The sequence below is a fragment of the Bos javanicus genome, chromosome 13, assembly GCF_032452875.1.
Source record: "Bos javanicus breed banteng chromosome 13, ARS-OSU_banteng_1.0, whole genome shotgun sequence".
Taxonomy (NCBI): domain Eukaryota; kingdom Metazoa; phylum Chordata; class Mammalia; order Artiodactyla; family Bovidae; genus Bos; species Bos javanicus.
This window is the reverse complement of record NC_083880.1, coordinates 65,673,180-65,687,966: the sequence shown is the minus strand read 5'-3', so window position 1 is coordinate 65,687,966 and position 14,787 is coordinate 65,673,180. Positions and strand designations below refer to the sequence as shown.

The 14,787-nt window shown below is 48.4% G+C and overlaps 2 protein-coding genes across 3 annotated transcripts in view; one reads left to right on the top strand and one right to left on the bottom strand.

Annotated features, from left to right (window-relative positions):
- The window catches only part of SLA2 (Src like adaptor 2), a 29,354-nt gene extending 21,077 nt beyond the window's left edge, over positions 1-8,277 (top strand). Inside the window, exons 6-8 of one of the 2 annotated variants that reach the window (XM_061437514.1) lie at positions 4,383-4,586; positions 5,319-5,451; positions 5,838-8,277. In XM_061437514.1, the coding sequence (XP_061293498.1) occupies positions 4,383-4,586; positions 5,319-5,451; positions 5,838-6,003 (503 nt within the window). In that variant the 3' untranslated portion in view covers positions 6,004-8,277. The remainder of the gene's footprint in view (positions 1-4,382; positions 4,587-5,318; positions 5,452-5,837) is intronic. The other variant, XM_061437515.1, reaches the window with a different exon arrangement.
- RAB5IF (RAB5 interacting factor) lies at positions 6,984-14,489 on the bottom strand. The gene is made up of 4 exons (XM_061437518.1): positions 14,113-14,489; positions 12,119-12,222; positions 8,719-8,848; positions 6,984-7,528 (listed from the first exon to the last, which is right to left on the bottom strand). Exons 1-4 carry the CDS (start codon positions 14,224-14,226, stop codon positions 7,487-7,489), a joined length of 390 nt encoding a protein of 129 aa, XP_061293502.1. The 5' UTR covers positions 14,227-14,489; the 3' UTR covers positions 6,984-7,486.
- Positions 14,490-14,787: the final 298 nt, after the last annotated feature.

The window sequence follows — 14,787 nt, the reverse complement described above, 5'->3', positions numbered from 1 at the left end:
TATATATATATGTGTGTGTGTGTATGTATGTGTGTGTGTATATATATATATATAAGGGATATTGGTCTATAGTTTTCTTATAACGTTTTTAGCTGGTTTATGTAGCAAGTTAATTGGTGATCTCATGAAATGGGTAGGAAAATGCTGCCTTCTATATTTTAAGAGAATTTGTGTAAAATTGAAATTATTTCTTCTTAAATGTTTGATAGGACTCACTAGTAAAGCCATCTGGGCCCAGAGTCATCTTTGCAGCAAGTTTTAAAATTATGAATTCAACTTCTGCAATAGATATAGGTCTATTCAAATTTTCTATTTCTTGCATCAGTGTTGGTAATTTGTGTCGTCTAAGGATTTGTCCATTTCACCCACGTTGTAGAATTTGTTGGCATAGTTGTTCATGCCCTTATCCTTTTAATGTGTGTAGGATCTCTTCTATGGTGATGTCCCCTCTTCCTGATGTTGGCAATGTATGTGTGTGGTTTTTTCCTTTTTTTCTTGATCAATCTAGCTCAAGGTTTATCGATTTTATCAATCTTTTCAAAGAATCAGCATTTGATTTTTCTCTGTTTTCTATTTTTTATTTCTGCTTTATTTCCTTCTACAAAAATTTATTTTTTCCAGCTTTTTAAGGTAGAAACTTTATTTTATGCCTTTTTCTTGAAATGTAAGGTTTAAAGCTACAAATGTACTTTCAAGTCCTGATTTAGCTGAGCTCACAAAATTTTCTTTGGTTAAAAATATTTTCTAGTTTTGCTTGTAATTTCCTCAATCTCTGGGTTATTTCCAAATATCTGGGAATTTTCCACATATCTTTTTGTTATTAATTAATTTATAATTTAATTGTTGTAGTCAGGAACTATACCTTTAATTATTTCAGTACTTTTAAATTTGTTTTTATGGCCCAGTCTACAGTCTGCCTTGAATATTCCATGTGCATTTGTTGGGTCCAATGTTGGCTAATTAAGCCAAATGGGCTGATTGCATTGTTCAACTATTCTATTTCCCTACTGATTTTCTATCCTATCAAGTACTGAGAGAGGAGTGTTGAAATCTCCAGTTATGATTATGGACATCTCTTTCTTCTGTTAATACTCTCGGCTTTGCTTCTGTATCTTTAATCTCTGTGATTGAGTGCATGCAAATGCAGGACATCCTCTTATCTCTGATAATATTGTTGGTCCTGAATTCTACTTTTCTGGTATTAATATAATCACTCCAGCCTTCCTATGATTAATGTTTGAATGATACATATTTTTCATCTTTTACTTTTAGCCTATGTTTTAAAAGTCAAAATGTGTTTCTCAAGTAGTTGTATTGGTTTTTAAATATATATTTATTTATTTGGCTACATGGGGTCTTAGTTGTGGCGTGTGGGATCTGGTTCTCTGACCAGGACTCGAACCCAGGCCCCTACGTTAGGAGCTCAGAGTCTTAGCCTCTGGACCACCAGGGAAGTCCCAAGTAGTTGTATTTTTAAAATACAGTTTGAAAATCTCTGCCTTTTCATGGAGTATTTAGACCATTTCCTCAAAGTAAAAGCTTCCTAAAACCAAGCAGTGCCTGTGCTTTGGGAAATTCCCTCCTGCATACCGTTGGCATTCCACAGGGAAAGGTTAAGTGACAGGGCCACTGCCTCTTCTTCCAGGTTCTCTGTGCCAGTCTTCTCATCTGTAAAGTGGGGATAATTGTACCTACCTCATAGGGTGGTTAGAATTATATCCCATATAAAAGGTGCATAGTAAGCACTCAATAAATGAAAGCTACAGATAGCTTTAGATCCTTAGACAGTAATAATAGATTATTACCATTATACCACTAAAAAACCCTCTTCCTGTTTGGCTTTAAAAAAAATAATTTTATTTATCTATTTTTGACTGATCTGGGTCTTCTTTGCTGCACATGGGCTTTCTCTAGCTGTGGATGCTCTTCACTGCGGTGTGTGGGCTTGTCCTTGTGGTGGCTCCTCTTGTCGCAGAACACAGGCTCGAGGCACGTGGCTTCAGAAGCTGCAGCATGTGGCTCAGCAGCTGCAGCTCCTGGGCTGTAGAGCACAGGCTCAACAGTTGTGGCACACGGGCTTAGTTGCTCCTCGGCATGTGGGATCTTCCTGGATCAGGGGTCAAACTCATGTCTCCTGCAATGGCAGGGGAATTCTTTACCACTGAGCCACCAGGGGAGCCCCCCTTTCGCTTTGATGAAGTGTTGACTGAAGAAATGAATCCCACGTTATAGACAGCTCTCATATGTATCCTCATCTGCTGAAAATTACTATTCTAGGCGTGATTTTATATAGTTACAATTTTATATAGTCCTTTTTTCCTCTATTTTTTAACCATGGCCAGTTATCTGTTTTTTGTTGAAACCTATCATCTGTATACTTTAAACATTTGCATTTTCATTTTATATAAATTATCTCTCAATAAAGTTTATTTTAAAAACTAAAACAGAGCTCTCCGAGGGGCCGGAGCGCGGCGCAGCCATGCAGTACCCGCACCCCGGGCCGGCGACGGCGGCGGGCGCCGTGGGGGTGCCGCTGTACGCGCCCACGCCGCTGCTTTAAAAAAAATAAAAAATAAAACAGGCAACTCCTTGGTGGCCCAGTGGTTAGGATTCTGGGCTTTCACTGCTATGGCCCAGCTTCAGTCCCTGGTCTGGGAACTGATATCCCACAAGCCACATGGCATGGCCAAAACTACCAGTTCAGTTCAGTTCAGTTCAGTCGCTCAGTCGTGTCCGACTCTTTGCGACCCCATGAATCGCAGCACGCCAGGCCTCCCTGTCCATCACCAACTCCCGGAGTTCACTTAAACTCACGTCCATCGAGTTGGTGATGCCATCCAGCCATCTCATCCTCTGTCATCCCCTTCTCCTCCTGCCCCCAATCCCTCCCAGCATCAGAGTCTTTTCCAATGAGTCAACTCTTCGCATGAGGTGGCCAAAGTATTGGAGTTTCAGCTTCAGCATCAGTCCTTCCAATGAACACCCAGGACTGATCTCCTTTAGGATGCACCACCCCACTAAAAAAAAAAAAACTGGAAAAATTCTTTCACGTGCATCAGTGTATATAACATTCATGTATGAAGCTCCAATACTTTGGCCACCTGATGCAAAGAGCCGCCTCATTGGAAAAGACCCTGATGTGGGGAAAGATTGAAAACAAAAGGAGAAGAGGGCAGCAGAGGACAGGATGGTTATATATCTACTCAGTGGACATGAATCACTGACTCAATGGACAGAATTTGAGCAAACTCCAGGAGATAGCGGAGGACACCAGACACTGGCATGCTACAGTCCATGGGGTCGCAAAGAGTCGGACACGACTTAATGACTGAACAACAGCAATAGGTTAAAGACTAATAAAAGCAACACCCATGTGCCCACCTATCAGCGTAGGTGGGCAACTGTGCATCATTACCTTTGAAGCCCCCTGCCTGCTTCACTGTTGATCAGTTTCTTTTTTTCCTAGCTTTGCCACACATGCAATATAGTCAATATAGTCTTGGCTGCCTCTGAAGTTTATATAAATAGAATCATACTGACTGTATGCTTCTGTGACTTGCTGTTTCTGCTCATTATTTTAAACATTTACCTATGCTTGTGTGCATGGTGGTTATTAACTTTTACTACAGAATAGTGGGGCTTCCCTGGTGACTCAGATTGCAAAGAATCTGCCTGCAACACAGGAGACCTGGGTTTGACCCCAGCACCAGCAAGATCCCCTGGAAAAGGAAATGGCAACCCCACTTCAGTATTCTTGCCTGGAAAATTCCATGGACACACAAGCCTGGAGGCCAATAGTCCATGGGGTCACAGAGAGTCGGACACTACTGAGCGACTAACACTGTCACTGAATAGTGTTACTTTCTAGAATCTACCATTCTCTTGAGTGCATATGGGCTGTTTGCAGTCTGGGGCTTTTCTGAACAGTGCTGCTCTGAATATTTTTGGTTTTGTATTGGCAAGGGATCATGCTGGGATGGAACCACTGGGTTGTGAGGTATGGGCACGTTCAACTCGACTAGTTAATGCCAGCTGTTTCCAAAGTAGCTTATACTGACTTACCTTTTTACCAGCAGGCTAAGAATTCCTTTTTCTCTGCATCCTTGCTGACATCTACTGATCACATTCTAAAACACTTCCGTCCACTTGGGTCTTTATAAGAACAGCCAACACTTAATGCTCACTTCAACTGTGGCAGGCCCTGTTCTGAGCACTCTGTGTGCATGATCTCATTTCATCCTCACGAGACCCTAGCTGTTACGAATGCATTGTCATTTGGGAACAAGAGAGCACGTCTTTGTCTTTCCCCTCTGCCTCCCCTTCTGTCTGAGCCTGGTGGCCACTCTCTGCGGCCATTTCACACGTTCCTTCTCCCATCCTAGGCAGGGCTGGGTCCCAGCACGGCCTTAGTCCCACCCAGAGCCTTTCCTCCTCAGGCTGTTACTCCCTGTCGGTCCGCCTCAGCCGCCCTGCGTCCTGGGACCGGATCAAACACTACAGAATCCAGCGCCTGGACAACGGCTGGCTGTACATCTCGCCGCGCCTCACCTTCCCCTCACTCCTGGCCCTGGTGGACCACTACTCTGGTACGGCCAGCCTCCGCCTCATACGAGAGTAGATGGGGATTTGGGCTTTGGGGGCAGTCAGTCATCTCTCGGACAGTTTACTTGCTGGAGAATATCCAGACAGAAGAGGGACCGCCCCTTTCTCCACGCCAGTCCCTGTGCCAAGAAACGCAGCCTGGGAGCCCCGGCTTCATCTCACACCAGCAGAGCCACTCAGATGTCCTGTGGGTGTGTAGGCCAGTACCTCACTGACCACTGTGGTTCTGAGTCAAGGTCCCCCACGGCTGGCACGGTTCTCTCCGCAGGAATTAGGCCCACAGCTGTTGTTACTGTGGAATTTAGTCAATTCTCAGCATCTTCTGGTGCCTATCCTGTAACAGCAGTGTCAGAGGCAGAGAGGAAAGACCACTGCTGAGAAAACTGATCAGGGGCTTTCTGGACAGCTGTTCCAGGCAGCAGATACTGACCGAACAAGTGGAGACTGATCATCCCTTAGCTTTCTTCTTTCCAAAGCACTTTCCTAATCAGAAAACTGGGGCTCAGAGAGGTCCCTCAACTTACCCAAAGTCACACAGTAAATTAAGTCTCCCCAGTTAGCCCAGAATCTTTGACTGCATCTCAGCTTCCAGATGAACAGTCTGGGGCTCCCGTCCCACTAGCCAAGTGTGGAAGGCTGTCAGGGTGAGGGTGGTTGGTTGGCGAGGGAAACGGGGCTGGAGTCGGCCAGGTCAAAGGTCTAGGTCTCTTCCTCAGAGCTGGCGGATGACATCTGCTGCCTCCTCAAGGAGCCCTGTGCCCTGCGGAGGGCTGGCCCACTCCCTGGCAAGGCCATACCCCCACCTGTGACTGTGCAGGCGACACCACTCAACTGGAAAGAGCTGGACAGGTGAGGGGCTCCTGCAAGGGGAAGTGGAACAGAGTTAGAAGGACCCGCCCCTGGGAACCTGGACTGGGGGCGTCACCTTCAGGGACACCTGGGAGCCACCGAGCATCGTCTGAACTCAGAGGCCAGCCCAGGCTCAGCCGGTCTGCTGGGGGGACCAGCAGGGATGCCAAAGTGGGCACGGATACTAGGCATGCCTGGACACCAAGGTGGGGGGACAGACAAGATGGGATACAAGAGTACCAGGCCTGAGTGAGGTCAAGCAGGGGTCTGATCTGACAGGGAGCAGGAAACCAGGGGGTTTTCAGCAGGTTCTGAGAGCAGGGACTGGGTGGCAGGGGCGGGGAGGAAGCGGAGGCTCCCGACCCAGCTCTGTCCCTTCTCCACAGCTCCCTCCTGTTCTCTGAAGCATCTGCTGCAGGGGAGGAGTCCCTCCTCAGTGAGGGGCTCCGGGAGGCCCTGAACTCCTACATCAGCCTGACTGATGACACCTCCTTGGACGATGCCAAGGCCGAAAGCAGACGGCGAAAGGGTAACCAAGGCTGCGGCACCTAGAGCCCCATCTCAGCTCAGCCTGAGCAAGCACCCCAAAGGCAAGGCGGCACGAAGGGGAAGGGAAGGCTGGGGTACAGAGGCACATCCAGGGGCCCAGCAGTATCCTCTGTTCCTTCCCCTCTTAGCCCTAAGAAATCACTTAACCTCCTCTCAGCGTGATGACTTGGCCTACAACCTCTAGTTCGAAGTCTGGAGCAGTTAAAAACAGGGCCAGGACTCCAAAAAGAGACCAGGTGTCCTCTGGGGTCTGACCCAGTCAATTCCTGAGTTTGGGATTTCCAGTGTCATCTCCTGCCTGTCGAGAGTCATTTTCCATCCCACAACTCCTCCCACAAGATAGAAAACCACCACCAGCATCAAGGTGGAAAAAGTAACCATTTAAAGAAAACTGACCAGTCTCACTCAGAATGCTACCACACCTCTGAAGGTAGGACTGTGGCCTGGAAGGAACAGGAAAGCAGAGGGAATAGGTGGCTTAAACAGCAGCAGAACCTGGGCTGGCCAGCTCCCACCTGACCGCCAAGCCAAGAGCAAGACCCCTGACAGTCCAGGTCCTCCACATCCCCGTTAAGCCCCTTCTTGGGACAGTCCTAGCTCTCAGGTCTGTTTCATTGTGTGGCTCATCCTTTGAACCTGACTACGCTTTTCTGGCTACAGCAGCCTCGCCACCTTGTGGCCAAATGCAAAACGACACCATCTGAGCCCAGCACACTGTGGTGAGGTTATAGGCACATTCTCTGGGCAGGGGCATCAGAGGGCGGGGAGCCCTCTCTCCACAAAGTCAAGGCCACCGCCTGTACCAACTCCAGTCCTCCATTTCCCTGCTGCCCATGAAAGCAAAGGGGCCTGGCTGCAGCTGCTAAGTGAGCAGAGAGAAGAGGGAAGAAGGAAGGGGAGGGAAGGCCACTGCCTCTATTGCCCTACTGGGTTCTGAAGCTAGAGTGGAGGTGGGAAAGGCTTTACCAGTATCATCAACAGGGTCTCAATTAAAGATCTGATTTATTCAAGTATCTGAAACATTCTACAATGAAAATCGTTATCAGATGCTGCTTGTACTGTTCTATGGACCATGCACATACTGCCATACTGTTTTCAGAAGACTTGATATGCCCATGATTGGTAGTTTAAAAACTGTACACCTGATGGAGAAGGAAGACAATTTAATGTTTCATCCAGATCCAGAGGTGCAGCAAATTAAAGGACAGCTCCAATTGGCAAACAGGTATCTCATGATGGTCTCCAAGAAGAAACGGTTGGCGATGGACAGTTCAAAAGTGCTTCTCCAAAAGGTGGATGGTTCTTTAAAAAGTTTCAGGTCGCAACCCTTGCAGAAGACACTGATGCCCAAAACACTGATTCTCGGTCCAGGAAACACGGGTCTTCCGGGTTCCACGTGGCTGGGGAGCCCCCACCAATCGTGCTTCTGTGCTGTGACTAAGAGGGTCCTCTGGACCGGGCAGGGAGCAGGTGGGGCCAGGCGCCATCAGTCATAGTGGACGGCAGTGTAGAAGATGATCCAGATGACCTAGACAGCAAAGAAGCGGTGTTTACAGGTCCCTTCACCGAGAGGGTCAACACAGGCTCCTACTCCACCAAACAGAAGTGTCCTAACAAAGTGCGCACAGTGGACTTCCCGGGGGCTAGCCAATGCGCGAGCTGCTTGGGGGCTTATATAATTTCACTGAAAACAAGATGTCTCCAGTAGAACCCAGGACCACCTTGCTGTACTCCCAAAGGACCCTGGACAAGTCTCTCCTCCTGTCATCAGTGCGAGGGCTTAGAGTTACAGATGTGGAAATGATGGAGATGAAGTCAACTGTACTGCTAGTAAGCGTTAGAATTAGCAACACGTCAAAGCAGAACTCATGTCATACCCTGTCAGCTTCATACCAGAGCAGAGGTTCTCAAACCTGACTGTCCTTGGCAATCTTCTGGGATCTTAAAAACATACAGAGATGCCCAGGTGCCACCTCCCAGAGATTCTGATTTCATTGGTCTGGGCTAGGGTCTGTAACTTTTAAAATATAACTTTGAGATGTAATTCATTGTTCATAAAGTTTACCTCTTTAAAGTATATATAATTCAGAGGTTATTCATATATTCGGAGTTGTGAAAACATTTTAGAGGATTTTCGTTACCCTGGAAACAACACCTCTTCCCGTTATCAGTTACTTTCCATTTCCCTTCCCACCCCTCTCCTAACAACCACTAATCTACTTTTTATCCATATGGGTTTGCCTCTTTTGAACATTTCACATAAACAGAATCACAACATGTGGCCTTTTGTGTCTGCATTTTTTTCACCTAGCACCATGTTTTCAAGGCCCATCCATGTTGGAGCCTGTACCAGTATTTCAGTCATCTTTATGGCCGAGTATTTTATCCAGCCATTTGTCAGGTGACGGCAAATGCAAAAAATTTTCATTTGGGGGCTATTATGAGTATATGTGTTAAATGTTTCCCAGTTTTCAATATGCAACCAGAGTTGAGAATTGGATGCAGACGTTGACAATGAGCCCTGCATTCACTCACCACAGGGAGACTGCACAGTGCATCACCCCACATCTTATTAACTCAAGAAAGGCCCTCCAGCCTCAGGAGTCTTGAAGAAACAGTACGCAAATCACACGATGTAACTATCAAAGGGCTCCCCTTGAATAACTGAGAGCTCTAGGAAATGCCAGACCTTGCTGTGACATCCTCAGTGACACATACCATGAACAAGGCAAACGACGTCATGAACCCTTCTTTCGTGAGCTCCCACGTGCCGCCGTATTCCTCCTCGTCTATCTGCAGGTAGTTGCTGAAGTAGACGTACAGGACGCCCGCGTTGATCAGGCAGAACCTGGAGCAAGGGAGGCAAGCACCGAGCATGAGCGGCAGGCGTGGAGGACCCCGAACTCCCACCGGCACGGTCCAGCTCTGTCAGGGCTGGCAGCTGCAGTTAACCGTGTCGTGGGGGCGAATGAAATGATCCATGAAAACATACCCAGGTCCTCAGTGGAGCTGCCCGCTTGGTTGTGTTAGAGAAAAAAAAAAACACCTCTTTTTAGTTGATCAGCAAGCATATGTAAGTTCTCCTAGCCCCCTTGAAGTAAGACAGAAGGCTGATGAATAATCCCAAATAGGACCAGTTCCCGACGGCTCCAGGTAGTTCCAGCTCGGGAAGGGGGGTGGCCATGGAAAAGACCCATGTGAAGCTGCTGCTTCAAGGCCTAGTCGGGCACGCAAGGGCATGGTAAGGCAGCCCCTGCATAATTCCCAATGGGAGGCAATTTCTGAGTGTTCACTGGCAGCTACTGCACTTAATGCAGAGATGAACATGGCAGTGCCAGCCGTTAGCTCACCATCTATGAGGGGGGCAAAAACAACAGTCAGAGTGGATTGAAACCAGAGGGTTCAGAAAGGTCTCTGACCCCCATCACATATGATTTAACTGGTGCAGGAATCAGAATACTGAGAAGAGTAAAAGTACTATGCTCTACTGATCTCTTGGTACTGCAGCTGCGTAAAAGTAATATTCATAAAGTGACCAAAACTTCCTTTATGATCTTTCCTCTTATAGCACCTAATCTTATGGGGGACTATATGCCTTAGGCCACACCCCTCTGAAGGCTGCAGTGGAAAATGCAAAGAGAACAGGTTCCTCCTGCTCTGCGGATGAGGATGAAGTGTGAGCTGCTGCAGGGCATGGTAGGGCAGTGTGAAGATAGGAGTGTTAATTCCTTGTGCAAGGTGGGGAGGGGGTGTGCTATAGACCTGAGGCTGTCTGAGCAAGGTGAGGTTGAGGCAGGGTGTGAGTAGTCACTGTGGGCTTTCTCAGGCTGGAAAGAACAGGAGTTGGGAGACTGGTTTAGACCTGTTTCAGGATATCAGTTCAAATAAAGTTTGAGGACAGGGACTGAGAAAATAGCTGAATGGGGAGGCGAGAAGCCCCGAAGGCTTCGCGCCTAAGTGCTTGGGAGAAACATGGGTCCAGCAACAGAAGCAGGGAGTCAGGAAGAACAGATGGTTTTTCTTGGATACCACGCAAACTACAGTCCTTGGCTTCGCTATGTCATGGCCACATCCTTATCTGCCACTAGAAATCTGGGGACCCAGCCAATCTGGCCACATCCCTCTGACAGGAGTTTCATTTTGGACAGGCTGAGTTAGTGGCTCTAGACAGAGCCTACTAATGGGACTTAGAAATGTCAGTGGGGCTCAGCTACTAAGCTCATTTAGAGTCTCCTACTGTAAAAGTGGTTGCTTAATGAGATGAAAAAGGGAAATACAAGTGAAAGAGACAAAGGCTGACGGGGAGAGAGAAAATGGCTGACACTGGGCCTGCCTGCCAAGGCACTTTCACTAAGTAGAAAGTGAAGTCATAGAAACACAGCATTTAAATGTCTGGTGGTCAAGGGGAAGGGGTCAGGAGAGGACTGGAAGTCTCCACACTGAGATTTAAGGATGGGCATCAATTCTATATTGTAAACAGGAGAGAACCACACAGCAAATGTATGGGCAAAGAGACAAGCATGCTGGATTGGGGTGGCGGGCGCCGGCTGTGTGTGTGTGTTAGTTGCTCAGTTGTGTCCGACTCTTTGCGACACCATGGACTGTAGCCTACCAGGCTGCTCTGTCCATGGGAGTCTTCAGGTAAGAATATTGGACTGAGTTACCATTTCCCTCTCCAGGGGATCTTCCCGATCCAGGGATCGAACTCGCATCTCCTGCACTGGCAGGCGGGTTCTTTACCACTGAGCCACCAGGGAACCCTGACTAGCGTGAGTCTTTGCTATATTATTCCCAGATTGGGTGACTTCAGAGAAGTCCCTCAGGGCGCCTATAAGACGAGACAGGTGCAGGGGTTCAAACCACTATTACCCTCTCCTAGAAAAGTGATCTGGGGAAGACAGGAGACTACTCTTTTTTGGCTCTTAGATTGCCTTCTGCCATCTCTGGCCATTTTCCTGGTATCTGCCTTTTTTTTCTCATAGTAAGCTCAAATGGGGCGACCAACATTCTAAAAATGTGGTGTGTATCTTCATACCATTTCCACCCTGAGAAGACCTCTATGAACCCCAAGTCCTGCCTGCATCTCATCATCCTCAATGAGTCCTCATCAAATGTCCACTCTGTCAAGAGTGAGTTGGAGGATAAAGCCTATGGTTTCCTTGGACAAACAGTTTGCTCAGCATCATAAATCAAAAACCCTCTTTAGCTGGGAGAGAGGACTGTACATTCCTTTTTGGTTACCTTCTGAGAAAACAGCCAACTCAAATGAGTTTGAAATGATTTCACACTTTTCACCCCAGAGTAAGGAAATAAGACATGTGATCACAACTAACACATCTACGTGATTTTCCAATGTTGAGGACTGACCGTTTGTATTCCCTGTGTGAAAAGAGAAAAGGCCAGAGGTTTGCCTGTCCATTTCTACCATAACTTACCCACAACTCCCATCTTAAGACAATTCCCATGAATCTTTTTAAATCAACCTGGTGGGCATGCAGTGACTTCTTAACAAGTAGAGCGATGACCAGGGGCTGCTGTCAAATGCTGCCACTGGCCACAGGCGCACAATAAAGGAAGAAGGACCCAATCTCCTACTTTTTCACTGCCTTTAAAATGTAGGGACCTGGGGCTTCCATGGCAGTCCAGGGGTTAAGTGCTTCCACTGCAGGGGACACGAGTTCGATCCCTGGTCTGGGAACTAAGATTCTGCATGCCATGTGGCAAGGCCAAAAAAAAAGCAGAAACCCAAAACAATTTCTGCCAAAGCCAAGATTCAGGACATCCAGCACAGTGCACAGGGGAGGGATCATCAGGTACAGGAGCTCTTCCACCTCCCAAACTTGCCTAGACAACAAAGGGCATGTCAGAACTAGATGCCTGTTATCAACAGGCAATATAGCAACCGCTTGCATGAGGTCACTAGGGACCCATGAATGAATAAACTAACCAGATCTTCGTAAAGGTAACATGCCTGACCAAGATATCCCCAGGCCTGCTGAACTGAGGAGTGCTGCATCAGACCCAGGAGGGCCATCATGGGGCCAGTTTTTTGCTTTAGTTATTACACACAAATACACACACAGAAACCTAAAAATACAAAAAAAACCCCAAGACTTACCCTGCTATTCCCAAGAAACCTCGCAATGGTAACACTCCCCAAATGACACCTAGGACCACAGCAATGATCTGTCGGAACCAGTAGATCACATCTAGAAATTCATCCTATAGAAAAAAGAGAGAATGTATGCATTATCTGGAGGGGGTACCACAAGAGAACCTTTTGTAACAGGTGAGAAACAGAAAATCTTTCTGCTAAACTCATCTTCCAGAGAAATTTCCCCCCAAAACAATGGTATTTGGTTCTCCAATCTCTACATCTTCTTCTTATATTAAATTGTGGTTTAAAAAAATGATATATATTTACTTATCTTGGGACTTCCCTGGTGGCTCAGACAGTAAAGAATCTGCCCGTAATACAGGAGGCACAAGAGACGTGGGTTTGATCCCTGGGTCGGGAAGATCCCCTGGAGAAGGAAATGGCAACCCACTCCAGTATTCTTGTCTGGGAAGTCCCATGGATAGAGGAGCCTGGTGGGCTCCAGTCCATGAGGTCACAGAGTCAGAGAGTCTCTTGTAACAGGTGAGGAACAAGTTTAGCAGAAAAGCTTTCTGCTAAACTCATCTTCCAGAGAAAATTTCCCCCAAGACAATGGTATTTGGTTCTCGAATTCTTCTTGTACTAAATTGTGGTTTAAAAAAAGATGATATATTTACTTAAGTGATGGCTTCCAGGGTGTTGTGCTCTAGATAAGAATTTTAGAAAAATCATTTACTTTTTTTTCCCCAGAAGCTACAAAAATGAAATTGCTGTGACAGTAACTGAGCTACTGGCCAGTTACCTGACCTGGGGATACCTGGACAGACTAGCCACAGGCGGAAGGGCTGACTGTGACCAATTCACTACCACTTCCCCACACAAGGAATTCTGAGTAAGTCACAAAGGAGAGGTTGAATTAGAAACAAAAGTGAAGAAGGTGCCAGCACATCTAATTTTCATACAAGAACATGGAAGATTCAGGTTTCCGACCTTCCCTGGACTGCAGAAACCAGCCCTTACACAAAGAAAGAAGACATGACACAGCAAATCAGAAAGGTTTTACAACAGCTGGGCAGGACAAGGGCGCTTTCAGGAAGTACCTCCCATTCACCCCCGCCCTCTTACAGGAACCCCAGGAAAACCTATTTCATCATTCCAAAAAAAAAAAAAAAAGGGAAAGACTGCAGGTATAACAATCTTTTCAGGCCAACTGGAATCAAGCTATTTGCAATAGTTCCTTGCCCACCATGGAGCAGAGGTGGGGAAGTGCTCACACTCAGATCTTCTGAATGCATGTGACCAGTAAGGACATCTTGAAGTTCCCCAGCCATTCCTCACACACATTTGGTGGTGTCTCCTCGACCTCTACTCCTCACCACACGCATGCACTAACGCTCACCCATGAAAGGTGGTTTCAGTCTCCCCTCTTAACTCTCACCCTTATTAGGGTATTCAGTTTTCTCATTCGACAGGAAAGCAATGGCAGCTCACCTTTAGTGAGCCTCACTATGTGCTAAGCACTTTAACGCAGCAGGTACCCCACTTCAGAGTTTTTCTGAGACTCAAGTGAGATGATACACACAGAGAACCGGACACATAGTAAGTATTCAATAGAAGTCTGCTCTAGTTATTGCTCCTGCCAACGACGCTGGTACAACATCAGTCACTTACTCAAGATCCTGCTGGCACTAAAAGGCGGAGATGGAATCGAACTCAGCTCAGCCTTGCCGTTCAGGCACGCGACCTGCCTGCGGGGACATCTCCTCCGCCCTTCCTTGCGGCTTCCCGAGTGACCTAGGCGATTTCACCCTTCGACCACCCTGTGATGAGCCCCGAGCCTGACAGCTGGGCCCGCGCAGTTCGCCCCGCCACCCTTGGGCCACCCGTCCCGCCACCCCGAACACTCGGCCGGGCCCGGACCGAGGCAGGGGTAGGGGCCAGCATCGGGCCTGTCCTTTCGTCCCCGAGTCCCAGCTGGCTCCTCGAACGTGCGCCCCCGCTAGTCCCCACCGCACCTTGTCTTCCCAGGCCGCGTCGCTCCGCAGCACCTTGCTCCAGACAGAGACTTTGAGGGCCCCGTTGGCCAGCTGCAGCTGAGACGGCTCCTCCTTCCGCCGCCCGCCGCTCATCCTCCCGTCGCGCCGCCCGGGCCGGGCCTGGGGCGCGCGGGCCGATCTAAAAGGGGTCGGGGTCTGGGGTCGCGGGTCACGGAGCGCGGGTCGGCGGTGGCGGCGACAGCGACAGGCTCAGCGGATCGTTTCAGCGGCGCCCCTCCGGCAGCCTGCACTTGGCCAAACACCCGGGCTCTGTTGGCTCGGCAGAGACCAGGCGCGCGGAAGGCGGAGCCACGCAGCGCCGCGCGTCCTCCTCCCGCCGACGTGCACACGCAGCCAATCCACGGCCGCGCAGCTGTCCGAGCGCAAGAACAGACGCCGCTTCGGCGCAAGCGCACTATGCGCGGGGACGTGACGGCAAGCTTCCGCTGACCCCGCAGTAAGGTGAGAGGGAAGGGACAATCTTGGTAACGAAGACGCCATGAGCGCGAGGAGGCTCTGTGGAAGCATAAAAACGATGTCACCGAGGAAAGCGAGGTTAAACAGGAGCTTCATCCAATCCGCCACAGCATGTCCCTCGAGCAGCGGGGCAGAACACGGCCCTGCCTTACCCGAGGCGTCCTTTGGAGCCCAAGC

Coding starts and splice junctions, on each gene's coding strand:
- RAB5IF (XM_061437518.1), bottom strand. CDS start 14,226: ATGAGCGGCGGGCGGCGGAAGGAGGAGCCGTCTCAGCTGCAGCTGGCC. Junction 8,849..12,118: donor GGTTTCTTGGGAATAGCAGG/GTAAGTCTTGGG, acceptor CCCTTGCTCCAG/GTTCTGCCTGATCAACGCGG. Junction 7,529..8,718: donor CGTCGTTTGCCTTGTTCATG/GTATGTGTCACT, acceptor TTTGCTGTCTAG/GTCATCTGGATCATCTTCTA.